Raw genomic sequence first — 27550 nt, 5'->3', positions numbered from 1 at the left:
AAGATTTAATTTGAAAAGAGTCTGAAGCACCTAAACTTGAAAATAAAATTTATTAAACTACATAGAGCATCATCTATTCAAACTACTTAATTGTGGCTGGTGGCATTTGTTGGATTGAAGGAGGTGACACAAAGGGGTCAGGAGAATGTTTCCTTCTACCTTTCTTTTAAACATTTTGTTTTCCTGTGATAAAAATACATAGATTATTTCCTCAGGTAAACTGAATTATGGAAAGTTTGAACAAATGGAAGTATTATAGATATTTGTCATGGTTTAACCCCAGCCAGCAACTAAGCTCACTTGAAAATTGAAAAATGAGCTGTGGTGGGAACTGTCAGGAAGGAAAAGATTAAATAAAGTAAGAATCTGGCTAGACTCATTATTATACTTGCACCATTCTGGTGAAGTCAGCTTTCCACCAGAGTTAATGATTACTTGTATGTGTCACTCTGAGAACGCTGTAGGAGAGAGATTACTGAAGAGTGTATTTCTCAGTTCCCAAAACAGTTTGTCCACTGCCCTCTCAAATTAAAACATCTTGTACCACATGTGTAGTCCTCCTCCATAGTACAAAACAGACAAATAACTTTTTCACTTAACACATTGCATCGGTGCTCTGTGGGCACTGTCAGGCCTGGCTGTCCCTGCCCAGCCTCCCTCAGTGCTCAGTACCTCTGCTACTCAGGCCATTTCCCAAACAGCCATTGCCCAGATGTCATCATATTTCACCCCACAATCAGAATATTCTCCTTTTTCTGCTCTCCAGTTGCTCTCCAGGTGCTCCTCTATGAGCCTCACAAATACCTTGCAATGCTCTTGGTCCTCTCCTATTAAAACCACACATGTTTTAGGAGAGTACTTTTGTCACCAAAAGGTATATAAGGGTAGAAGTCAGCACTAATGTGGGTTAAAGAATACCCACTGTTGCCAAGTAAGGCTGTACCACTTACAGCAAATAATTAAAGATTAATCAAGCTCTGGAACAAATTAGGAGTAAAAGAATGAAAAAGTGAGAACCACCCCTTCAGCTTAAAAATCTTGGTTATAGCTCTCATCCAAGGTCTGCTTGTATATTTTGTATTAAACAGATACTAGAATAAGCAACCAAAATCCACATTTCTGCACACTTCATATACCACTCCCCTCATCAACTGAAGAGCATTTCCGGCATTTTTGCACACAATTAGCATTTACTTTTATATAAAAACCACTTTCATAGCAAGAGAGATCCTTAGAAGGCATGCTGAACAGGCTGTGGTGTTGTCATTAGGGCATTCTAAGGGCATGGAGTATAAAATTTCTTGGGCACCCAAGGGCCTGCACTTGTTCATCTTGCTCTCTGAGTGCTCCAACTATTCACATAAAGTGCTCACCTACTTGTATTGCGTATTTGCCTCTAGGCCTGACCCAGGGAGGTTGTGACTGTCACACTGCAGGTTTTCAAAGTCCTCTCTTAATTAAGGTTTACCACACTAAAGCCTTCATAAAGCATCTTCTTCTGGCAATGCCTGCTTTAGTAGCCCAACAGATGCACATCTGTAGAAGTAAAAGTCATTAGTACAGAGGACTGGATGTCCATATTTGATACATGTTCAGGTTTTCCTTCAGACTAGCTTGATCCTGTGGATTGAACACCCATGAGTGACTGAAGCATGCTGAGGTACCCTTGGAGCATCAAAAACTGAAGCATTAAAAACTGAATGATTACCTCTTTTCTTAAAGGTGGTGTTCACAGCATATGTGCCCACATCTACACTGTCACAACAGAATTTCATGGTTTAGAAAAGGAAATTGGTGTCTCAGTAAGTCTGTACTTTAGAAAACACAGTGGTGTATCCCATGCCAAATGGAATTCCTAAATGAAGATTAGGTGTTGTAAATGTCTAATGATTACTTCCATCACTGAATTTGCCAGCATAATTTATATTAAATACAAACTGTTTGAAATTTTCCTTGTGGCCACAAAGGCTCCACAGCATTTATAATGGAAAAACACAATTCAAAACCCTTATAGAGAAGAGGAATCAAATCAGAAGGATTTGAGGTAATCTGTAGCTGTTGGAATTATTCTATCTGCATGATACAATACATATTTTCAATGAAAATAACAGCTTCACCTGACATTACTTCGTTTAAGATATCTGCAGGAAAGCATACTCCCAGCCTTATCCTGGTACTGGAACATGGTGTTTTCCTGTAAACGTCAGAAAACTCCTCACCTCCTCCCGTAGGAGATTATCACTACGCTCTCGGTCCCTCGGGCTTCCCTCCAGCTCGGCAGGCAGGCGAGTCTCTGCAGCTCCACAAACCCCTTTTCAGCTCAGTGAGCAGGCAGGATGCTGCACATCCCGAGACCCCGCTCCAGCTCGGCGGGCAGATGGGATCCTGCAGCTCCTCAAGACCCCCTATCCATCTCGGTGGGCAGGCGGGCTCCTGCAACCCCAAACCTCCCATCCATCTCGGTGGGCAGGCGGGCTCCTGCAAGCCCCAACCCCCCGGTCCATCTCGGTGGGCAGGCGGGCTCCTGCAATCCCCAAACCCCGCATCCATCTCGGTGGGCAGACGGGCTCCTGCAATCCCCAAACCCCGCATCCATCTCGGTGGGCAGGCGGGCTCCTGCAAGCCCCAAACCCCGCATCCATCTCGGTGGGCAGGCGGGCTCCTGCAGCCCTAAACCCCGCATCCATCTCGGTGGGCAGGCGGGCTCCTGCCCCCGCCCCACCGCTGCCCTGCCGCGCCGCGCCGGCTGGGACTCCCCATCGCGCCAAGAAGTTCGCTGCTCCACAGGTTTAAACGTGTCGTGTTCGGCGACTGCGTGGCAAAACGTGCCTTGAATTTCCAAAGGCAGCCTTTCCAAAGCTTGTTGTAACTTCCCTTGCATTTTACAAAAAGGGAGAGAAAAGGCTGCTTCTCGGTCGGAGAGGCTCGGGACCGGATCAAGACAAAGGACATCCCGCCTGGGCATCAACATCTGCCGGGCAGGTTCTCAAGGAGCGAGAGTCGGCGAGCAGCGGGGGAGCCCTCGCCCGCCTCGGCCGCCGACCCCTCCGCAGCCGCCACCCGCGCGGCCTCGGGGCAGCGGGGCCGGCGCGGGACGGGCCCGGCGGAGGCCGGGGGGCACCGCCGGTAACGGCCGGGGCGGGAGCGGCCGCAGCCCCGCCGCCCCTCCGCCCCTCCGCGCCCTGCGGCGCCCGCCGAGACCCGCGGAGCTGCAGCCGGAGGTGAGCGCAGGGGTGTCCCTTTCTGCCCCCACCCCGGGCGCAGGAGGGCGGAGGGAGGCCGTGGCCGGAGGGGCCTCTCCCCTGGGGCAGGCGGGAGGGAGCGGCGAGGCGGCCGCGCTCCGGAGCGGAGCCGGAGGTTTTGGCAGGCAGATGGAGCCCAGCTCGGGGCCTCCCGCAGGCCCGGCCGTGCTCGGCCGCCTCCCGTAGCGCCGGGTCCGGGCCTGGCCCGCGGACACCGCCGCGGGGAAGCGCCGCTTTTGTCCCGTGCCGCCCGTCCCGGAGAGGAGGGGTGGCCGGGGCAGCAAGCGGTGCCAGCCTTGACCGAGGAGGCCTCGGGGGTGGGTGATGACCCTAAATTCCTCATGGGCACAGCTCCCAGAATAGAGTAAATCCGGCAGAAAGAAAAGGGGAAAAAGATCACAAAGTACTGCCTCTGTCCGTCCGTACTTCTTCTGTCTCCATCGAGATGCCTGGGCGGCTTGTGACTCCTTTTTAAGTTCGTGGTGCCCCTCCCATCCCTGGCAGTGTTCAAGGCCGGGTTAGATGGGACTCCGAGTGACGTGGTCTAGAAGGTGACCTTGCCTATGGCAGCTGGTTGGAACTAGATGGTCTTTAAGGTGCATTCCAACAAAGACCATTATATGATGGATAGATGATGTACCACTGCATGGTCACATTCAGTTAAAGCAGGTTTAGTTGGAGCAGCATGCTCCAAATCTGTATGGATATTCCTGACTAGAAACATTGATTGAGGAGAATAAGCTGACCTCAGGTGTGGTTTCCTTTGCTGGCTTTAAATAATGTTTGGTTATTTTTTTCTAATTAAGCCCATGCATCTGTCAATGAAAGGCCCTTATTTAATGTGTGCTTTTTCAGGTTTCCTCTGCTTGACACACAAAGTGGTAGCTTTCAAATTCACATGTTTTTTATGTAAAGAAATTTCTCTTATGTCAAATACATGAAGCACATATTGGGCTTAGATCTTTGGGAGTTAGATTTCATTATGTGTAATATGGCAGAGTTATATTTGATATACATCAAAAAAAGTTAAATAGATTTCTTTGAAGATTTGCTGGTGACTCTGTTCGTGGAAAAGGAGGTGGCAAAAATGTCATTCTTGCAGAAGACTGCAATGTTGCAAATGGCACACAGTACCTTTTCTAAATTAAAAACAAGTGGCCTGGTAAGTGATGGAAGAATCTAAATGGAATTGAATCTTGGGTGTTAGTGTGACCAGTAGGCTTAAGGTTCAAGGTCGAAAAAGCAACCTACATAGAAATCTACATAAAACCAAGAGCTTGTAATTTGTGAGGGTGTTTGTGTTGGTGCATGTAGCAACATTGCTGGTATTTTTGTGGAAGTAGTTCTATATTGTGATTACTGGTAGACATGTTACTGTTTATATTGGAGAGGGCGATGTGATGAGAGGTGAGGTTCATTACAAGTTCCTAGCAGGCAAATAAGGGGGAATACGAACAATGTGGAGGAGCTGAAAGGGGACAGAGGAGGTCTAACATGATTAGGATCTACATGGTCTATGAGAAGAAGGTGAAGGAGCTGGGCTTATTTAGTGTGGTGAAGAGAAGGAAAAGGGGCCCTCTAGTAGTGACCTACATTTACTTGAACAATTGGGGTAAAAAATGTTCAAACCATTTTTTAATCTTGGTAAAAGCAGATGCTCAGCAAGGCATTAAGAAAAATGTTTTCATCAGGAGGAGAGCACAGACATGCAACAGGTTGTACAGGGAGCTCATGGATTGTCTGTTCATCTTAAATGCCACAGGTGATGTGAACTAGTGTGCGGCAGAAATTTGGACTGGACGATGATCACCAGAGGTCCCTTGAGAACATCTCTGTGAGTCTATAATGCGTCATGTAGAGGAATCTAAGGAATGGAGTGTATGATAAGATATATATTGTGTGGCTGTTCTTGGAGAGGTATGTATCTAGGAATGACCAAGAGGATGAGAAACTAACATATGTGTGGAAGGGACTGAAAAGTTAGGGAGGTATATATGTGGAACATGGCAGTAAGGCAAATGTATCTAGGGGACTGAAATATTAAGAAATGGTAACAGGAAGAGCAGATTTTTGGAGAAGAGTGGAATAGATTAATTTTGTATGATGGAGGAGAAGGATGCTGCTGCTTAGTAATAGTGTTGAAGCAACTGAGCAGGAGCAAGGGAAACACCAAACTGGGGAGCACTGGGGATTGAGGTGGGGAGAGGATATAGGCAGAAGTTGTTGGTTGTGTGGAAGAAAAGTAGTTGTGCCTGGATGGTAAAGTAGGTGATCTATGCGAGGCATGAGGTGCTTCACGGGGCTGAAGTGTTTGGGCTCGGTAGAATGAGACAGGAATGACAGATGTGGTGAGGTTGTGGGGTTGTGTGATTGCAGGAGTGCATCTGGTGTGTGCTGATACCAGGCAGAGGTGTGTTGATTTGATGAGTGACGAGAGCATGTGGGAGTGGCCTGCCAATTGTGGCTGTTTTAAGGTGAAGAAGGTGTTTGCAAGCACCCGACAGGTGTGTGGGCATTGGGAGGGGTACGGAGTTGCACTGGAGAGATTGCACGGAGCTACCAGCTGAGGCACATGAGGGTTGAGCAGCATGAAGATATACAGAGAAACGACATATGTATGAATGCTGATGGTGGGGAGGTGACAGATGTTGTCACATCTGGGAGACAGTTGAGTAGCCGTGGCTGGAGAAGGGTACAGGACAGCACAGGGGTAGAGGACTGAGAAGGGTTGGAGTCAGGAGAAGCTCGGAGGAGGCACAGGATAGGGAGGCACGTTGGTGCAGTGAACGTGCGAGCAGGGTGGCATGTACAGACTTCTGAGAAGTGAAGGGAATGTGGAGCGAGAAAGCGTGTGCTGTGTAGCTGTGTCAAGGACGCATAAACATAAGAGCGGAGCCGAGGACACGTTTGTTGATGCGAGTAGCGTGTGAAGATGGTAAAGGATGCGCTGCGTGCGGGGCAGCGGGAGCACCGGGACCCGCGGGACAGAGCTCCCTAGCGCGGCGCTGCCAGGAGGCTGCGGAGGCGTCGCGGGAGGAGGATGCCGGGAGGGAGAAGGACGGGATTTGTGCCGAGCGCGGAGCCGAAGGAAGGGCCGTGGGGCGGGGAGCGGCGGGGCGGGCGGGAGGCGGCACAGCCCGGCGTCACTGCCGCCTCCCGTCGCGCAGGCCGGGGCTGCTATAGCGACGCGGAGGACGCCGGCGCGGAGCGGAGCCGCAGGGACGGAGCCCGGGCATGGTGAGCGCCGGGACGGGCGGGCGGGCGGGGCGGGGAGCGCCGGCCGGGGCTGAGCCGTGTCTCTCTCCCGCAGCCCTTCTCCCAGCGCACTTATCACCCGCCTGCAACCGGGCCCGGCGCGGGGCCGGCGGCGTTTCCCGCGTTCCAGTTCCGCGTGCGGCACGAGAACCCGGACTGGCGGCGCCTGAGCACCGTGGACGTGGAGCGGGTGGCGCGGGAGGGGGACGTGGCCGTGCTGCAGGCGCTCCTGGAGCATGTCACCTTCTGCAACGCCGAGCGGGAGTGCTGCCCGCACTGCCAGGGCCCCGCAGACCCGCTGCTGCTGAAGCTGCTGCGCCTGGCACAGCTCTCTACCGAGTACCTGCTGCACTCCCAGGAGTACCTCAGCGCCCAGCTCGGCAGCCTGGAGGAGGCCCTGAGAGAGACACAGGCCCACCGTGACCAGCTGGCCAAGGAGGTGGCCCAGCGCTCGCAGGATATCCAGGGGCTTAAGGAGGAATGCCGGCGGAGAAAGAAGATGATCAGCACCCAGCAAATGATGCTGGAGGCACGAGCCAACTACCACCAGGTGAGAGGAGAGGGCCTGGTGGCCCAGTCACCCACACCTTGTCAGCTCTGAGCCTGCTGGGATGGGCGGCAGAGCAGCCCCACTCTGCTGGGGTGCAGTTGCTTGCTGGGTGAAAGGCTGGAACTGCAAGGACCAGTGACCTTGCAAAAGGAAGTGCATTGCTGGCGCTTGTTTTCCATCTGTGTTTCGGAGACTCTTTGGAGAATGCTACATCATCTTTAACAAATCCTCTTTTTGCTAACAGATGCTCTTTACTCTTGGATTTGCTTTAGATGCATCTGAAACGTCAGATACACACACATACAAAACTTATGATCAACATGTTGCTACTTTGTTGTGTTGCTGTCTTTCCTTGTCTGCTAACTGCGTGGTCAGAAAATACACAGGGCAAATGCACTGGAGCTGATGCTGGGCAGCAATGCACTGTCCTGCACTGATGTTCTCCAGGCACAAAGTTTCTGCTTGTGTGTGTGACTCAGAGGTGACTCGGGCAAGATGGTAAAGAGCTTCCGTGAGTTAGCTCAGCTCTGATTCCACAACAATCTGTTCCTAAGGGGTCTTCCTTAAGAACCTTAATACGCAGCTGTTCTGACTGACAGTGTCATTGCACTCTGTTTAAACTGGGAGGGGTTTTTTGTCTCACTACAATGATATGGTAGTTTGGTCTAAGTATTTTTCAGCATCAGCATTTTCAGGTTTTGGGAATGCAAATTTCGGCTTCAAATGTAATCTGAAGTCTAAAGGGTGCACTGGATACAGACTTGACATGATTTCAGGCTAGCTCTGTATGTTTAAAGTTCAATATTTAAGACATCAGCTAAGTTGGCTCAAGCGTTTCTGTAAGGGAAAAGGTACCTTATGCCCCAAGAGAACTATACATGAAGCAAGGTTCATGCATTCAAGTGTTAGTCTCAAGGACAAGCTGCTGATATGGTATTATTTTAAAAAAACACCTTTATGCAGCTCACAAAGTAGTTTGTCCTGTGTTGCAAAAATAAATGTGCCATTTTATGTATAAACCTAAATAGTTCTTATACTGTGATTGCCAAATGTTATAAAATTTTCCGGAAATATTTGTAGTGTGTACCTGTCTCTGTGGAAGCTGAAAAACATGGTAGTGAACTTGTCTCATTGCTAATCTGTTCAATGGCATTTGCAGTAAAACAGAGATGGAAATCTATTTCCCATTTATAATTTGATTCATACAAAGTAAACTTATGATCTCCCCTCTCCCCTTTCATTTTTCTATTTCTTTTCTCTAGAAGTTATTTAAGTTCACATGAGAAAAATAAGTACAGGGAATGATGTTGAACAGTACCTGAAGTTCTACAGTGTTTTCAGGATTCTGAGTCTGAATGCCAAAATAATTAAAACCCTTCCCAGTGTTTGTAAATGAAGGGTAGTAGTGTGATCAGTAAACAACAGCTCTGTGATATTTATCTCTGCCATGATCTTCGTTGCCAGATATAGGGGCTTTTCTGGTGTTCCTGAGAGGGTAGTTCAGATTCCATCCCCTCAAAGTCTTGGATGTTTTGCAAATATGCCTGTTACTTGTTTACAAATAAGCCTTTTTTAGCAGAGGTGCACTTCACATCTAATGTAAATGTTTTGGAATTCAGATGTAATGCCTTTCATCCAAGATCAATATAAGTTTAACCATTAAATGCTACTATTAAATGGTACTGATACCTACAAGTAATAAATTTAAGTCTTGTTGGTCAGTACCTTCATGTGAGTAATACAAATTTAATTTTAAATAATATTTTTCACTTTTTTAATACTTTGTTCAGAAATCTTGCATTCTCATGTACAATATGGGCATAAAGTGCATATTGTAGTTAACACTGAAAAGTAGTTGCAAGAAAAGTGTTGCATAATTCAAAACTTAAATGTTCCCTATGTTAATCCTGTCTCCTGCAGTAAGAGCTTTCTTTCACTACCAGCAAGTCAAACTGGCATGAGGTTTGTGCTTGAGTGGATAACATTATTTCACAGCCAATTTAGTTCTGTAAATCATGTGCAATCTGTTGCACTGTAAGCTTCCTCTTGGTTGGCAGTAATGCTTTGCTGCCATATTATATCACTTTATTTTGGTTTTATAGTAGGTCTTGCATTTGCTGAACAAAATTTGTCTTAATTATTCATGGCTTTAGTGTTTGCTGAAAAGTGTATTTTATAGGATACCCAACTACCAGTGGCAACATTTTAAATATAATATGAAATTTGGGAATCTCACATAATCACAGAATCATTTAGCTTGGAAAAGACCTCTGAGATCATCAAGTCCAACCTTTGACTGATCAACATCTTGTCAATTAGACCATGGCACTAAGGGCAGTGTTCATTTATTTCTTGAACACCTCCAGGGTGGTGACTCCACCACCTCCCTTGGCAGTCCATGCCAATGTTTAACCACCCTTTAAATGAAGAAATTCCTTCTGATGTCCAGCCTGAACCTTCCCTGTCAGAGCTTGAGGCTAAGTCCTCTTGTCCTGTCACTTGTTTCCGGGGAGAAGAGGCTGAACCCTGTTTAATTACACCCTCCTTTCAGGCAGTTGTAAAGAGTCATAAGATCTGAGCCTCCTTCTCTGCAGGCTGAACACCTCCAGCCCCCTCAGCTGTTACTGGCAGGTCTTACCCTCCAGACCCTTCCCCAGTTCCATTGCCCTTCTCTGGACATGCTCCAGCAGCTTAATGTCCTTCTTGTATTGAGGGGCCCAGAACTGGACACAGGATTTGAGATATGGCCTCACCAAGGCTGGCTATAGAGGGACAACCAGTGCTCTGGTCCTGCTGGGCCACACTACTGCTGATACAACCAGGGTGACACTGACCTTCCTGGCGACCTGGGCACACACTGGCTCATGTTCAGCAGCTGCTGACCAACAGCCTGTAGTCCTTTTCCACTGAGCAGCTTTAAAGACACTGCCCCAAGCCTGTAATGCTGCAGGGGGTTTTATGGCTGAAGTGAAAGACCTGGTGCTTGGTCTTGCTGTACCTTATAGAGTTGGCCTCTGTCCGTCAATCCATGCTCTCCAGATCCTTCTGCACAGCACTTCTACCCTCCAGCAGATCAACAGATTCCTGTTCAATTGGTGTTCTCTGCAAATTTATTTAAGGTACACTCAATCCCCTCATCCAAATGATCAATAAACATATTAAACTGGACTGTCCCCAACACTGATCCCTGGGGACATGACAGTGACCAGATGTCAACTGGATGTGACACCACCACAATCTCTGGGCCTGGCCATCCATCCAGTTCTTAACCCAGAGAAGAGTGCACCTGTCCAAGCCATGAGCTGCCGGCTTTTCCAGGAGAATGCTGTGGTAGATGGTGCTGAAGGCTTTGCTGAAGTCCAATAGGCAATATCCACAGCCTTCCCTCACCCACTAGGCAGGTCACCTGGTAATAAAAGGATCAGGTTAGTCAGGCAGGACATGCCTTTCCTAAACCCATGCTGGCTGGTTCTGATTGTTTGGTTGTCCTGTATGTGATCACACTGAAGATGATCTGTTCCAGAACATTGCCAGGCACCAAGGTTGGGCTGACAGGCCTGTAGCTCCCCAGATCCTCCTTCTGGCATTGATTATGGTGACAAGATCTTGAACGTATTAAGCTGGTTTCTTACCGTCATATCACACTGATAAGTAAGATGACTTTTTTGAGTGTCTGTGTTTTGTTAAAATGTATTTATTTTAAAAAAAGTATGAGATAGAGGTAATGAATGACCCTCAAGTGATGAGGAGCCCTCATGCATATGTTACAGAGTTTGTAGATGCAGCTTCTGTCCTTGTACAACCCACCTATTTTAAATATATTCTGAACATTAGTAGAATGTATTTTGAAGCTGAACAAAAAGGATATTTCAAAAAGGGTGGGATCCAAATTTGACTTCAAATTTATATTCAAAACTAGTAGGTTAATTATAGAAACAGTAATTGAAAGAACTTTGTGCTTCAGAAGGATTCTAGGTGGCATACTAATGTAGCTACATATCTTTTCTTACAAAATTGTGTACTGCTGCTTTACCTTGGTTGAAATATCTGAGTATTTTACATGTCCTTTGAGTATTGCCATCTCACAACTCATATACTGAAACCCATCATTGTTGGTTTTCTCCAGCTGTGTGGTGTTCTACTTTGTGGTGTTGCATGAATCTTAAGAGCACCTGAGCTACTGGTTGGCTGGAGTCTGTGTGTTGTGCTGAAGAGGGTTGTCATGCCTTTTCTTTATAGTTCTCGACCTACATATACGAATCATTGTCTGTGGTTTATATCTGAATTTGAACTTGCTTGGCCAGAGTCTGTTCTGTTCAGTTTGTGCAGTGCCTAGCACAATCAGATTCTTGCTCATCACCATCACTGTGAAATGTTAAATAGCAGTAATATACTAATGACTTTACAGTAACTGGGTACCATGAGAATTTTTGTTCTTATTCTTGTGAGATGGAATTTGTTGAAGTTACCTTCTTTTTACATTTGAACAAAATGTAATAACCTGTTCAAAACCTTAACCACTGTATTTACCAAATAGATGTTACTAATGTTTTTTAACTGGTTTTTTTTTTGTAGTGTCCATTTTGTGAAAAGGCTTTTATGACCTATTCCTTTTTACAAAGTCACATTCAAAGACGTCACCCAGGAGAGTCTGAGATCGGTATGTATTTAATGTTATCAAAAAAATTGAGAGAGGTGGTTTAGAAAAGTGTAAATACAGTGAGGATGTGCAGTCCCTGATTTTGTGTAACTTGGAAGAAAAGTTTTTACTTTACATTTTTGAGTGGCAGATCCCAGTTTGTGTGAATGCAAGTGCCACTGACTGATACAATGTATTGGGCAACATATGTTTCAGTCTCTGGAAAATAGTTAACAAAAACCTGTGTGCCATATCTGCAGCATCTTTTCAAACTAGCATTTGTGTTGAATACTTTAGCCAGTAGTACATTTCAGAGCACAGTTCCTCTTCAGGCATGTGTGTTATGAAGGTGTGGGTAAAATGAATAAGCTGCACTAAGGAAAATAAATTTTGTAAATATATAATAATTATAAATACATAAATAGTCCACCCCACCTGAAATCAGTTTGAATAGGATCAGGGTCTCCTGAACTAAAGTGACTGTAAAATGTAGTGAGAAAGAGAAACTGTTCAGAACAGTCTACCTTCATCTATCCATGATACTCAAGGTTGCTTTACCACTAACTTGAATACTTTTTTTCTCTCTTCACTAAAAGATGTTTAGTTTGAAAAAAAATGATGTCAAAGTTTCTTTCATTCATATCTAATTTCTCTCCTTCCTGGTAGGCTGCATGCTTATGATTTATTGCTAAGGACAAACAAGTATTGACAAGTAACAGTGGTTAGAATAAGAACAAGTTAGGAAAAAAGGGACATTTGGGAGGAGAAGAAGTGGGAAGAATCTAATGAGGTCTGAAGTGTAGCTTGTCAGGCAAATGAAACAGCAGCAAGAGTGAGAGGGATCTGATTAGGCAGCTGAGGAAGTGTGAATATATTTTAAAAAGAAAGAAGCTCTTGTGCACCTTACAGTTGATAAAAATGATAGTGTAAGATGCTGCAGAAACAGTTGAAGTAATTGTATGAAAGCCTGGAATGGCTCTCTGGGGAAAATATCTCATTCAGTTATTTCTGAAATAATATTCAGATTCCCAGATGATGGGCAAGTAAATAATTGGTAAATTGATGAAATGTTTCACAATTGAAGATTGCTGTGGTTTTTGTGCATTTAACGTATTTTGTTTGATATTCCCCCAATTCTTTCCACGTAAATAATTTGTTGTATTCCAGCTGTACTCCTTACAAAAGTTATTTAGAATAAACTTAACCTAAGAGATTGAATAACTGAGGTTTACTTTGTCCTTTGTACATCCTTTTTATGAGCCTGTGTTGCTTAGATTCCTATAAAATTAGGTTATAGAATGCTTTTTCATGTAAATATTTCATAAACTATTTCTCACCTCAGTGGTACAAGTATTTGAGGATAAGTTAGCAGTCTAGAGAATATATGTATTTGAAAGCATCTATGGAGAATCATGGTAGTGGGAAGGGAAATGGTCTAAGAAAGTCACACTCTGTGAATATGTTACTGAAACACTAGAAATGAATTTGCAGTAAGTATTGCAGTTCCAGAAATTGCAACAAACCTTCTTAAAATCTGTGTTTCTTTCAAACAGAACAGAAGAAGAAAGGAAATATAGAAAAATTGCAGGATGAGATTGAAAAACTGAAGGAGCAGTTGCAGCTCACCAAGTCCCAGTTAGAGTTTGAGCAACAGGCTAACTTGGCCAGGTTGTCTAAGGTAATACTTACTAAGTAATGTGAATGTCTCAAAAGAATTAGCACTTTGAACTGTGTTCACTCAAGCCACAGAAGTACTGGATTTCCCAAAGTTGAACACTTTCAAGATTCAGCTGGCCAGGGTCCTGGGCCACCTTGTCTAGTTAGTGCTGTTGTCAAGAAAGGCTGGACCAGATTATCCTGGAGGATAATCCAATCTGATCCTTCCAACCTGATAGTCTGTGATGGATAATTTTTTTTTCCTTGTTTTCAGAGGAAACCCTGATCTTCTGTAAAACATGCAGTGTTGTTTTCCATTAACTCAGCTTCAGACTTCACTTTCTTCAGTCCTTTTGTTCCCCCTGTCTTGGAAGTGTTCAGCTTCCATTTTCAAAAGTCCTGAATGACTAAATCAAAAGCTGCTAGAGTTTCACTTAGGAGTGCAGGCACTGTCAGAATAAAGGGTCTTGGCCCTATGTGGACATGTGGGAGGTATTCTACTCATTCATTCTGTGCCTAGCTTTTGAGAAGTGCATCTAGAACATATTTCTCCTGCCCCCAAAGCATTGTTTTGCTTATGAGGTGGAACTTGGAGTATTCATAACACATTCATTCAGAACAAGGTAGATTTTTTGGTGCCTTAGGGGCCTCTTTTGAAGTCACTTGTCTTAGCTGAGACTCCTACCTGCAAGGGGACTACCTGAAATGTCCTGAAGCTACAGTCTGCAGTGTTACACAACAAGAAACTTTCAAAACTTCTCTGCTTTTCTGGGATGTCAGGGAAGATAGAAATGTGTGGTGTGACTGGTTACAGTTTATCTGCCTTGTCTGACATCCATTGTCAATTCAGGTGGCACAATGTTACTATCTTTTGATTAAAAGAGCAGAAGATCTTATCCTTGATTGAAGGATACAGATGATCCTGTTCTTCCTAGCTGTACAATGATTGCATATTATAGAGAACAAATTCAGAGCGAATGCTGTGATGGAAAAATATTGGTGTTTCCTAAAAGATACATATGTCCTGGGCAGTGAAATGCAGGACTTTAAACAATTTGAGAACTATATAAAAATTTCTCACTGTGTAGTGGAATGGTTGAAGTAATCTAATGGATGAAGTGGGGTAAAGGCATATAGGGATAAAACAGTTCTAATTTCATTTATGAAACAATGGGTTCTGAGCTGAGTGCTATTACTGAAGGGCAAGATCTTAATCTTGTGATACATAGCCCTGGGGAAATGTTAGTGGCAGCTAGCAAAGATCAAATACTACCAATTATTCTGAAAAATCACTGTGCAAATCACAGCTTTAATATGTTGTGTGAATCTAGTCCCTTCATCTAAAAAAGGATGGGATAGAGCTATAAAAGTTATGGAGATGGGCTACAAAGATGATCAGTCAGTATTTAAAATGACTGAGCATGCTGAGAGTTGTCACTCTGAAAAAGAAACAAACACTTGATGAAGATGGAGGGTGAGATAATGATACCTATGAAGTCATGAGTTGCACAGAGTGAATAGTGATTCTCTCTGTTCTCCAGTTCAGGGCTCAGAATCCATCAAATGTACCTAGCAGAAGCCAGATTCAAACTTAACTAAAACAAGAAAAGTGCTTGGCTCTTTATGCAGCTTGTGGAGCTCATTGGCAAAAGGTGTTGCAGTTGCTAAAGCTGATGCAGCCACAGGAGATAACTGCAAAGTGTATGAGGAGAAATGTATTGAAGTTTATGCAGTTAATGAAGTTCACAGGACTGTATCAGGCTCCAGAAGTCCTCTGAGCTGAAAACAGCTGGCAACTTAGAGACTGAAAGACAACATGCATGTTTGCTTGCCCCGATTTTAGCCTTTCTTACTTACACACTTAAGGACTTTGTGAGAACAGGATACTGAAGTAAGTGAATCTTTGATATGACTAAGGTCATTTGTGTGTTTTTCAGTGAAAAATAATAAACTGCCTGAACTGTTTTGAAGCATACTTGTTTAGCTTGTTTAGCAAAATGCATAATTTGCTACCCTAGCATTCTTAAAAAAATCTGGTGTTATCTTTTTTGATGTCACAATATTTCCAAAATGTTGAAAGTGACTGCATTCCATATGTAGTTTGGGAGCTGAATTTGTATTAAACATGAGGAAAAATCTCCATTTTTTTTTTTAAATTTCAGGAATGCGAGCAGCAAAAATCAAAAGAAGAAGAGTTTCTACAATCATTTCATAGATGGAAAGACGAGGAAAGAGAGAAGTTTGCTGATCAAATAGAAAAAGTGAAAGATATGTTTACAAAAGAGCTTAAGGACTTACATTCAAGAAATTCAACCTTAGAAAATGTAAGCAATTTGAATTTTCAAACATTTTAAAGCATGAATCCCTTACAATAGATGGCAGTCAATTTCACATATTTGAAATGTGATATAGTCATTGTAAAGCTCTTCCTACAGAACTCTTAAAAATAATGATTGAATGGAGCTCTAATTGTATCTTGTATACAGGTATTTTATTAATATAATTTCAGGTTGTGGGCCTTTTTATTTAAAGGATTGCTTTTTATGAATGAATGATCCCTTCAGCATTTATGTCAGTTTTTTTCTGTACTCCTCAGCCTTTGAATGCCTGTTTATAGGCTGGTAGATATTGTTGTGGTTGCTGCATTTTAAGTATTCTTATGTTAATATTTTCATAAGTGGTGTGGAGGACACTAACCTCTGCATTACAGTCTTGACAGAGTTAATTTGTTTTCAGCACATGCTTTAGAAATGTTCACTAGCAAGAGAATCATGAAAGTATGGCGGGGTCAGAAATCAAATCTGCATGGCATTTCCAGAGCAGCTTACATTTTGCAGCTGCTAGGTCCTGTGTACTTTTACAAGTCATATTTATTTTAGATGTAGATATTATTGATGACGTGAAATTTGATAAATGCTGACCTCACATGAAATGGGAGAAATATCTGATGCAATCTCTGCATAACTGTGTTTAAAGAAAATTTTGTATTCCTCCTCCCTCCTATTAGCAACTGTTAGAATTACAAAAGTCCAATATGCAACAAAAATCCAATTTAGGAACACTGAAAGACAGCCATGAGTTTACAGAGGAGAAACCTCATCATCTTCGGGATCATCCATATGTGGTTAAACTTCTGGAAAAACAGGTAACACTATAACTTAATGTATTGCTTTTGACAGATTACTTGCTTTCTTTTTATTTTTCTTCATCTCTGAGTAGGATATGAAATCCCTAAGTAAAATTTTCATTATTTTTAATGCCAAAAATAGCTAGTTTTAAAGATTTAATACTATTTAATACTATCCATATAATGGCAAACAAGGATTTATTTTCTTTATCTATTGTAAATTAAGTAATTGATGCTTATTTATTGATATTCTCTTATTCTTTATGATTAAGTATATCTGTCTTTGCCAAGTGTGGTGGCAATTCAGTTCCAGAAGGCTCTGATAAAGCATTTATGTTTACCCATTCGTGAAGCCAACTTACAGAAAAATTGGAATATTCCATTTCCCGAAATGAAAAAGAAAATTAGGAAGCTTTCTGACAGGATTTTCCAACCTGTGCCTTTTGTTTTCTTTCATAGTGTTTTGGATGTGAAGACCTTTGTTTACTGCTGGTGTTATACAGAAGTTTGATCACTTCTGTGCAAAGATGTGCAAAACTTAGTTTTGCTTTATGTTTTTTATTTATTTCATCAAAGAAAATTGGCTTCACTCTAAAACTCATATGTTAATTCTGGGGTTTTGTCATTATTATGCAAAATACATTGTTAATGAGTGCTCAAAATTACATTCTTTAGAGTGAAAACCCCCTACACTTACTACTCTTTTTGTTAATACACAGAGATGTATCAAAATGCTTGTGTATTTCTCACTCACAGTTACTGCATATACAAATCAAAGAGAAAATACAGTTTCTAGAGTGATTGGTAAGAAAACTACACTCAGATATATAAATCAACTGTTCTAGGCATTAAATACTGGGTTACTCGAATTTCATCAAATCTGTCGTCTTTTTGGTTTTTATGCTTTATTTAGAAAAATAAAGCTGCATATATCAAACAAAATGCTCATGTTCTATTAACAAGAAACAAAGCTGCATATATCAAACTAAATGTTTGCAAGAATTAACATGGATTTCCTCTATGCAGGAAAAAAAGTGGGTGTCTTGTATGCAAGCCAAGTGTCATGATCATGAGACAGAAACGTCCCTGGTAAGTGGCACAGCAAACCACTTACACCTAAAGGAGACTTTTTTTCTTTTAATTTACCCTTTCAGTAGTTCTTGATATGCTCTAGTACATGTGCCAGATATCAAAATTTTATAAGAGTATGTCCTCTTAGCTGTATTTACCATCTCTGTGTTTCTGTTATGGTAGGATCTTGGTGTTTCAGTTAAGGCCAGGGTTGAAAATGAATTTAGCATTTCAGAATCTGACAGAAAACTGAAGCTGTATCTGTCTTTTGAAAAGCTTACAGCTTACAGCTGTTTCTGTGACCACTGTATTATACAGTATATTCTATGTTATGTAGCTGAATAGTTGAGATCTGACTTGCCAGCATGTAGCTTTCATCCACCCTGTACCTGCTGCCACCATGGACCTATGGCATATGTCTCAGTCTTTTTTTTTCTCCTTCTTATCACTTCTCTATTGCTTTTTCTGTTGTAGCTTTCTAATGCAGAATCTGTTCAGCTTGTCCAGGAGAAAACACCATGGGATTTTATTTTGCATCAGTTTATATATTTTACTATACAAAGCTTTATTCCTCAGATTTCTTTTTACATCTGCATTTCTTTTTAATCTCTTTGCTGCTTTGTTTCTCTTGCTTCTTTTCCTTTCATTTTCCTTTCATCTACGTGACCATGTAAGAACTGAGCAGATCATAGTGGTCTGACCAATGCTTCTCCTCCTCTGGCAAGAAAACATTGGGGATGAACCATGGAACAGTCCCCAAAAAGGATGTAGTTAAAGATGCACCCACATACAGTGCAAGAATAGAATAAGGGAGAAGTAATGTAAGTATTACTTTTGGGATGGTGCACCTAAATAATGTTCCCTTTCTTCCACCTTTGGAGGTAATATACTAGATTTATTATACAAATTCACATATCACCTCCTTAAAGTATCATTGTTGGACACTATTTACAATTAAAACATTTTTATAGATCTACACAATTTTTCCTGCAATCTTATTTTTAGGCAATCTCAGCAATGTGTGTGTATGTCCTTTTCTTTATATTGAGATTTAGGTAGTCCTCCTTGTGTAATTCAAAAGTGATGCAGACAACTGTTCTATGATATACACAAGTCCTAGTGAAGTCACAGAAAACATCAGGTTTTTGCTGATAAAAAAAAAATGTTAGAAGTATGTAAGCATGACACTTGCTTGTTTAGACTTTGTAAAATATTTTGTATAGTGTTAACATGATGTTACTTTTCTTCTGATTGCTTTCTAGCTACGGTCAGAGGTGGAGAGCACCAAAACAGCAGCGAGGGAAGACCTGAACAGAAATAACATCTTTTACAGGAAGAGGATAGAAGAATTGGAGAAGAGGCTTCAGGAGCAGAATGATCTGATTATTAGTCAGAGGAAGCAGGTCTGTTTTGTGAAACACTCTGTTTTAGAGAGCACAGGACACAGAGAAACACTATACTAGCACTTGGGTCTTATATTTCTCTGATATTCTAATATTTGCAATTTGTAATAGTATTGTTGGAGTGTTTTGGTTAGGCTTTGGAAATTATGTTGATAAATAAGAATAGATCTGGAAAAGAGACACAGGAATGTACCAGGAATTAAAACACATTTGATAAAGAAAGGCTTAATAAACCAAAATTTTTTGATAGTGAAAAGGATGTAATCATAATGGGATCTAGTGTTTGAAATCTGAAAATACATTACTTCTCACACTAAAAATAAAGTATCATATTCATTACTGCGAGAATAATTATTTGAAATATTGCCATGGGAAATGTAACAAGACCAAGTACCAGATTCTCCACCTGAGATGGAGTAACCCTGCTTATACCCAGGTATTGGGGAGCAAGAGGCTGGAGAGAAGTCCTGCAGAAAGAGATCTGGGGGTTTGAGGTGATGTCAAGTTGAATGTGAGTCAGCAGTGCCCTGGCAGCCACAAGGGCCAGCCATGTCCTGGGGTGCATCAGGCACAGCATCTCCAGCTGATTGAGGTGGGGGATTGTCCCACTCTGCTTTGTGCTGGTGCTGCCTCACCTTGAGTGCTGTGTGCAGTTTGGGTGCCTCAGTGTAAGAAGGGCACCAGACTTTCTCAGCACATCCAGAGGAGGGCAAACAAGGTGATCAAAGGTCTTGAGGGCATTTTAGGGATAGCAACTGTTGTTACTTGGCTTATTCAGCTTGGAGAAGAGAAGGCTGAGAGGTGATCTCATCACAGCCTCAAGGGGAGCAGTGGAGGAGGAGGTTCTGGTCTCTCTGGTGATCACTGATAGGACACAAGGAAATGGACTGAAGCAGGGGAGATTCAGATTGGACATTAGGAAAGGGTTCTTTACCCTGAGGGTGGTTGGGCGCTGGAACAGGCTCCCCAGGAAACTGATTGTGGCATTAAGCCTGTCACAGCTCTTGGCACGTCTGGACAATGCTCTTAGGTTTAAGTTTTAGGTAGTCCAATGAGGGAATTGGACTTGATCCTTGTAGGTCCCATCCAGTGTGAGATAGCCTGTGATTCTATGTTTGGAAATTAATTGGTTTTGCCTAAAATAAGGTTTTGTTGAAACATAACTATAGAATTTTAGAGATGATTGGTGGGGGAAGATCTGGGTAGTCTGGAGTTTAGACTATGGCATGATTGTGGCCTATTCCTCTATAAGATGGTGCATTCTTTGTAAATCTAATTTTACACATTTTGCTTGAGATTAATGTTAAACTTATACTTAAGTTATGGAAAGAAACTTATAAAATATATAAACTTATACTTAAAGAATGGAAAGACAAATAATAGCTTTTACATCTCCACCTTCACAAATTTTATAGCTGGAGAAATGGGGGACAATCATAGATGAATTTCCTTCGATCAAGTGACCTTTGGAAAGATAACAGTATGACCACAGATGTATAATAGGTTCAGAGGAGTCCATGTTTGGTGTTTGTGAAATGCAGTTGTGCAGATCTACATTCTCAATCCCTGCAAAATAGAAGGGCTTGAGAAATAGCCAACACTTTTGCAGAATCCAAACTTATTGGATAATGAATAGAGGCACTACTTCCTATAACCAAACTGATAAATAAAAGAGGATCAGGGTCCAATATTTGTGCCAGCTCCATCTGACAGTGGCTATGTGTTTGATGAATGAATTGTGTTTTTCTTGTCTTTGGGGAATTGGAGTGCAGAACATTGTTTTAGTGATATAGGATTCACAAGTTTCCTGTTTTCTTTAGATCGCATTACAGACAGCGTGTTTCCTTTACTCTGTTAGTTCAGTGCTTGTCAATTACTCTTGTTAGTTCAGTTCAGGGGTGTCAAATAGGTAAACCTGTAAAGCAGAGAGGAGAACTGTTCATGCATTTAAAATTAATGTGCAATTAAACACTCCAGTGTTTCCCTGTACTGGAAGCCAGGCTTGCAAAATGGGGTATGAATTGCAGAGGAGGAAAGTATTGAAAATCTTAAATGCTGAAGTGGCCCCTATGTCTGCTCTCATTGACTTAATAACAAGATGTACAAAGCATGAGTGGTCGTTAAGACAACACAAAAACATTTATTAAGCATGAACAAAATATATATTGGACACAGAAGTAGTATTTTTCTCCCCAAATCATAACCCATAATTTCTCTTATGGAATAGTACTGAAACTAGATATTTCATGCTAAATGCTCATTCTAGATATTGATCATTTACATTTGTATCTATTAATGTATCTGTGTTTTCTCCTTTAGATAAGAGAATTGTCTGTGAAACCACCTCCAAGTGTTAAAACATATGATGGTGAGTACAAACTGTAAGAAAAAACAGACTTAGTTTCTGATTTCTGCAGCCTGGTTGCAACAAGTATAGACATCAACTTGACTAACAAAATACTGAAATAAAATCAGTACTGGAAATGTATTTGTTTTTCACAGGGTACCTACCTGTTCCGATGCCACAATTTACAAAGATCATGCTTGGTAGCTGTAAAGACTTCTAATGTACAAAGTTGATTGCTTGAGTAGTGAAGAGATGTAAAATAGAACAACTTTATTTTGTATTATGTAAAAAACTTCCAGATTTGCTTTATGAAGTATAATTTTAATTGATTTTCTTTGGCTTGACTGTCCTTAGGCTGCAGAACTCACAAAAGGGAAAATACTGAAAGAATAGACAAAACTGATTAACTTGTCAATTAAGACACAGATGTTCAAAGAATGTTAAGAACTCTTATATTTTTGTCTGTGCAATACTTTAACATCTGAAGTCTATTACAAATAGCTAAACCTGGTAATAGTGTTTCAGGATATTGTCCTGCACTACAAACACCCATGTGGGTTAATGCTGCAGTTGCACTTACTTGCAGTAAGTTTTTTGCAATAGGTGATGATCGCTGAATTAATTCTGATCCCAGTTTGGAAACCATTTTTCTGTATTAACAAGACACTAGCTTGAACTGAGTCAAAGAGCAGGGAGTAGGTTTAGATTGAGGAAGGCCTAGTAAGAGCATGGCTGTGTGGCTTTTCAGCTCTAGCTGGTCATATTCATTCACACTGAAGCACAGACAAGTAAAAGTCCATGGCACACAGGCTGATTTGCTTCTAGCCCCATGCTGATCTGAGGAATGTAGGATTGAAGCTTAATTCACTCCAAGGCTACACCCTATACACAATCTATAGATGTATGACTGTTTGCACTCATTGATGTCACTTGTGGATGCTGCAGATCCTCTGTGGGGAATACAAGCCCTGGGCAGGTTGGTCTTGACTAAGTAGCTTTGGGCCAAGACTTCTTCCCTGTGATAAAGGCAGCATACACTGTTGGCCAAAAAAATGATCACATTCTAGTCCAGTGATGATTTAGTTAGTAGTTTCTTTTCCTGATTCTAGAAGTGTTAAAAATGCTAAGCATACGTAGAGATGTACTTTATGTTGTGAAGAAACAGTTTTTACTTTGTAAATATTTTGTTTATTTTTTGCCCATTAATGTAAAAAAATAACTGATTTATAAATATGATTAAATATTGCTATATTTAAGAATCTGTATTTGTCTGCTATTGTTTACAATAATACAATTTTATTATTTTTTTACTATTATGTTATTTTAGTGAACACTCCTGTAGAGCGTCTTCAAGAATCTAAACCAACTCCATCAATTCCTCCTCCTGGTAAGTTTTGTTGATAGGACCTTACTTTCCAATCTAGCCCTTGCTTTTCTCAGATCATAGGTTTGTCAAATCATTTGTTATATAATTTCTCAGATCATTTGCTTTTGTCAAATCATAGATCTAAGAGTAGTTGTATTGAAAGAACCTAATTTCTATGTCAGAGTTGAAAATTTCTATGAAAATAATTATAAGGATGTACTACTGAGAAGAATAAATGAAAAACAAATTAAAATAATCTTAGAATATTTCCTAGAATAGTTATATTATTGAAACAGATGAAATATATTGAGGAAGAAATTGGTGTTTTCTCATGGAAAATATGCTTATGCTGGATAGGTACATTATATGCATGTACTGGGTAGGTACATGCATCTACTGGAGTTTGTATAGGAAAACATGTGGAGATGTTTGTTTGCAATTCTTGAAATACTGTATTTTCCATGTGACTTCAAATGGCAAGGAGTAAAAATACAGAAGAAATAATCAAAATAGGCACATATCCTGTCCTAGTTCTTCCAGAGTATACCTGAGGTTACATATGGATCATTATTTAGGTATTTTAACTTGTGGCACTGTGGTATCCTTTAGAAGGGGAGGGGGGCAAGGGAGCTATATTTACATTGTTTTGTACCTTGTTTTGTGAAAATAGTTTTGTTTTTTAATCAGTTTGCAAATTAATGGAGAGTTTTGTTACTATACCAATATTCTGTGATCAACTAATTCTTTATTTTCCTTTTAAGTAATGAAAAACAAGCAAGCAAAATGTTTAAAAACAGTTTACTGATTTGAATTGTAGTTGAATTTTTTTTTTCTAATTATTTCTCTTAGTTTTTAAGCCTGTCACAGGGAGACTAAATGGAATTTGTCTGTGAAAAATGTAGATGATTTTTCTTTTTCACTAAATACAAAAAGTTTTGAAAATGCCCCTGTGGAGAAAGGGCATTATGTACCAAGCTTTCAATGACTTGATGAGGAATGAAAAACTCATGTAGTGCTCATTTTCAACTATGTGTTATGACAAGAATTAGTTTAAAAAGTAAAAGTGATTGTATTATTGCTAATTATTCTATGGCAACATTATTTGAATAATACAGAGATTTTTTTCTAAACTATGCAAGGTTTAGTAGTTCATTGCTTGTAGCTTCCTAAGTTAAACTATATGGATGAATATTGTGTAGACTAAAGTAATAGTCTATGAAGTATAGAGAATTAGGGATAGCATTTTGAACAATTAATTCCTTTGCATTTAAGCCAGCCTCATTACACCAGAATAGCAGTTCTGGTTCTGGCTAAGAAATCTCACAGCACATATTTTAGCATTTGCCCTGAATTTAAGATTTAAGTTTTGTGAAGATTATTGCTGCTAAAGACTTACCCACCAAGCTCGTCAAGCATTAGTTCCTTTGTGCATTTGCTTTCATTTGTACTGAGTACACTTCCTGAGGAACAGTCCTGTGAACATTAGTATTTTTTGTACTCTGACAATTTAATGATTTAGCTCATTCAGATCTTCCATAGTTTCTTGCGGCTTCAAATATGAAGTTTGTGACATCTTGTGAAACTTCTCAAGATAGAAAAGGCTATTCCTGCTATTGATACACAAAAGATTCACCATCAGTTTATTATGAAACCTCAAAGAAGGTGTTCCCTTCAGATTCCTTTGCTGATTACTATTTTATTTATCTCTGCAGGTCTCTCTGTCTGTCCCCTTTCTTCCCTTCTGGATTGTTTTTTAAACTTGCCTTACCTAATTTTCTGGAGGTTAGCAGAAGTTATGGTGTCTTTCCCGAAGTTTTCAGGACTCCTCAAGGGATTGACTTTCTGAATTAAGACATCATGACTGCATCTCATGCCTTTATGAAAAGGAAAACTCTTCCTGGTAACTTCTGTAGACAAATTTATTTAGCACAGATCATCTTATAATTGCCTGCATATAAAATATCTTCTTTTTTTTTTTTAATTAATTCTAGAAAAGGCTCTCTGAGGTGAACTTAAGTACACTTTTCAAAGCCACTCAGATGCTGTTGCATCCTAGTATTCATTCTGCACATCTTAAATCTGTGTTATGAAAAGGTACCCAAGTTGCAAATGTGAGTTATCCTAGGTGTAAAGTAGGAGAATGACTATGTTAGTCTGATGTTTTTGTGTTAATATTCCTGACTTCTTGTGAGAGCTAGTAGAGCTCCTTGAATGCCATTCTGGCTCAACATTCTTCTGTCCATTTCTGAGCTACCTGTAGGGTTTTGTGCAGATATAACTTAGGTCTTACTTTCAAATATTACTTCAGTCTCACAAAAAGGCAACAGATTAATTACAATTTATTTCTAAGCAATATTTAAAAATTGGGCTTTGGCTTCTCTATTACTCTTGAAATGTTGATACTTGTTCAATATTTAGTCTTTGTTAGGTCAATAATATTAGGTGGAATTGAAGACAGTAGTTAAAAGGCAAAGCTACCAATTAGATTGTTCATTAAAACCTGTGCCTCACTCTGCAGACATGGTGTGGACACCAAGGCTCAGCTATCACTAGGGACATAGCTGAAGCATCTGAGGAAAATTAGGTTAAAGTACTTACTCTTTCTAGACAGTAAACAGAGAAAAGGGGCTCCTTCAGAGTTTGGTTCAGCTGAACTAAGATCTGAATGCTCTTTGAAGTTGCCTGTGTCCCTTCGGTGACAGTAGGAGGAGTCTGGGGTGACTGGGTTCCTAACTTAAGGGCCTCAGGTAAGTGTCAAAAAAAATCACACTTAGGAATACTGGTTTAAAATTAATATTTCTACTGCTTATGTACAGTATGTGGCTTTCTATTGATCAGTTAGGAGAAAAAAATATATTAAGTGCATTAATTGAAAAACAATTACAGGTATCATAGATTAGGTCTGGCAGCTCTTTGTATGTGTAATTTGAGTATAAATTAAAGGAGCATGAAATAAGTGTAGCCATGGCTTACATTTTACATTTTTTCCTAGGTTGTTACATTGCAAGTGCAAAGTGCTTACTGTAGATGACACTACACCATAGATAATTTTATTGCTTCTGTTCAGGCTAAAAGTTTTTTAGCATTTCATATTTCAACATAAATAGATTGGACTTCATCTTTAAATGTTGGCCAGAAGACTGCTTTTCCAATAGTACTGTCAGAATATTTTTAACTTGTACATAAGAAGAGACAAAAATATATTATATGCATGAAACATACACAGCCTGAATCCTTCATTATTGTTGAATATATTTTCCTCTTCCACCTGTGTAGAAATTGTCTTCAAATACTCTTTAAAACAGGTATTTAATTATTTCTTAAAGTATGCTGGGCACATAATTTTTCAGTAGTATAATTATCCACTGAAAAATTAAGGTAACCTGTACTTTTGATACATGTCAACATGTGTCTCCACACATAATAGCTGGGAGAAGAGATACTCTGGAAGATAGGGGATGATAGACACACCTCTGCTGGCCTTAATGATGGCTAGAATATTTGATGATATTTAGTATGTGATGATAGATGGCCAGAAGAAGCACATCTCTGATAAACATAAGGAGAGGGCTCCTTAAGGGGGGTCATCTCCACACCTGTCTAAACCAGAGTAATGGCTTTTCTTAAATGTGATTCCATTGTGATGTTTAATAGATATCTCTTAGAATGTGTGTACACTGAAGAGAAAGAAAAGGCTTGTTTACATAAGGGAAGTTGGTGTTTTCAGGTGTTGCACTCCCTCCTGCCTTAGCATTTGATCTCTTCTGTTACCATGCAGTGGACAACATTATTACACATGACAGTAATGCATCTTAGGTCTGCTCATGCAACTGTTCTTAGTAATTCCTGGTTTTTCATTTCCTCTGTTTCTGGTACACTGTGGAAGAGAAGCATGTACCTTTATGCCTGATCAGCAGACCATTTTCAGGTCTGAGTTCTGGGGACTGGGATTTTCCTGTTACATTAAATCACTTGGCAAGGGCTTGTGCAGAGATGAGTCAGCCCCTTTAAGCAGAGAGCATTTGAGTAAAGTACAGGTAAAACAAGCATAGATTAAATCCAACTACACAGCAACTGCCTTACTGATTGAAAAGTCCAGCCAAGAAACTCAGAAGCCTCAGTGCCCATGCAGCTTAATTAAATCTTCCTAGAACATTTAATCTGTGCTTTAGGCTCTGTCCTTCTAAACAGACACATTTCAGGCTTTTGGGAATGATTCCAAACTGTGTCTGAACACTGTTTTGGAGGATCTTAATTGGTGAAGGGCAGCAGTGTGCCAGGAGCAGTAGTGTGGAGGGTCATGTTCCAGTGCCCAGGAATGCTCTGGCCACGGTAAATTTTACAGCCTTAGAGATTAAAAGACCAGAAACCCATTTGTTTCTCAGAGTTTTGCTTTTAAATAAGATAAGTTGTCCTAAGATACTTGATATTTGCATCTTGTTAATGATTTGTGATGGTATAAGAAGCATTTTTTTAAAACTTCTTATTTAGTGCAAGTTCTGTGGGAGCAAATCTTAAGTCTGCTAATTGGCTTGGAAAAGCAGGTGAGAAGCTGAATATCACCACAGGCATGGAAAGCATGGAGAGATCAGCTCTCATCCCCAAGCATTTATGCCACTAGATTTAATCCCCTTTACTTGGGGAATACTGGAGATGTGGCAGTGTCACTTGGCCCCAAATGCTCATTTCACTGTGATTACCTGTCACAGAGCATCCATGTTTGTACCTGGTGTACAAGAAATGCCAAAGAACATCTTCATGCAGCATCACTCCTCCCCTTCTACCCATAGAGCATAACAACCATTTATAGTGCAAGAGGTTTTTTTGTGAAGGATGGGGAAAATGCATGTAGGCCCAAAATACTGACCAATAAATTGTTTTCTCTTACAATGCC

General features: G+C 40.8%; 1 protein-coding gene across 5 annotated transcripts in view; it reads left to right on the top strand.

The window, feature by feature from the left end:
* Positions 1-3138: 3138 nt before the first annotated feature.
* Positions 3139-27550, top strand: part of DZIP1 (DAZ interacting zinc finger protein 1) — a 40832-nt gene continuing 16420 nt past the window's right edge. For 4 of the 5 annotated variants that reach the window (XR_008482860.1, XM_054272112.1, XM_054272111.1 and 1 more), the window contains exons 1-11: positions 4932-5076; positions 6410-6479; positions 6553-7047; positions 11623-11707; positions 13240-13364; positions 15505-15666; positions 16350-16487; positions 17496-17558; positions 18803-18943; positions 21263-21311; positions 22618-22677. Coding sequence is in view for 4 of the 5 variants with exons in the window: in XM_054272112.1 (XP_054128087.1) it covers positions 6477-6479; positions 6553-7047; positions 11623-11707; positions 13240-13364; positions 15505-15666; positions 16350-16487; positions 17496-17558; positions 18803-18943; positions 21263-21311; positions 22618-22677 (1321 nt within the window). In the remaining variant the exon portion in view is untranslated. Of the gene's footprint in view, positions 3222-4931; positions 5077-6409; positions 6480-6552; positions 7048-11622; positions 11708-13239; positions 13365-15504; positions 15667-16349; positions 16488-17495; positions 17559-18802; positions 18944-21262; positions 21312-22617; positions 22678-27550 lie in introns of those variants that run through there. The other variant, XM_054272110.1, reaches the window with a different exon arrangement.

The sequence above is a fragment of the Melozone crissalis genome, unplaced genomic scaffold, assembly GCF_028551555.1.
Source record: "Melozone crissalis strain CALT ecotype California unplaced genomic scaffold, PUWL_Pcris_2 ptg000013l_1, whole genome shotgun sequence".
Taxonomy (NCBI): Eukaryota; Metazoa; Chordata; class Aves; order Passeriformes; family Passerellidae; genus Melozone; species Melozone crissalis.
This window is presented reverse-complemented; position numbering and strand designations above follow the sequence as displayed.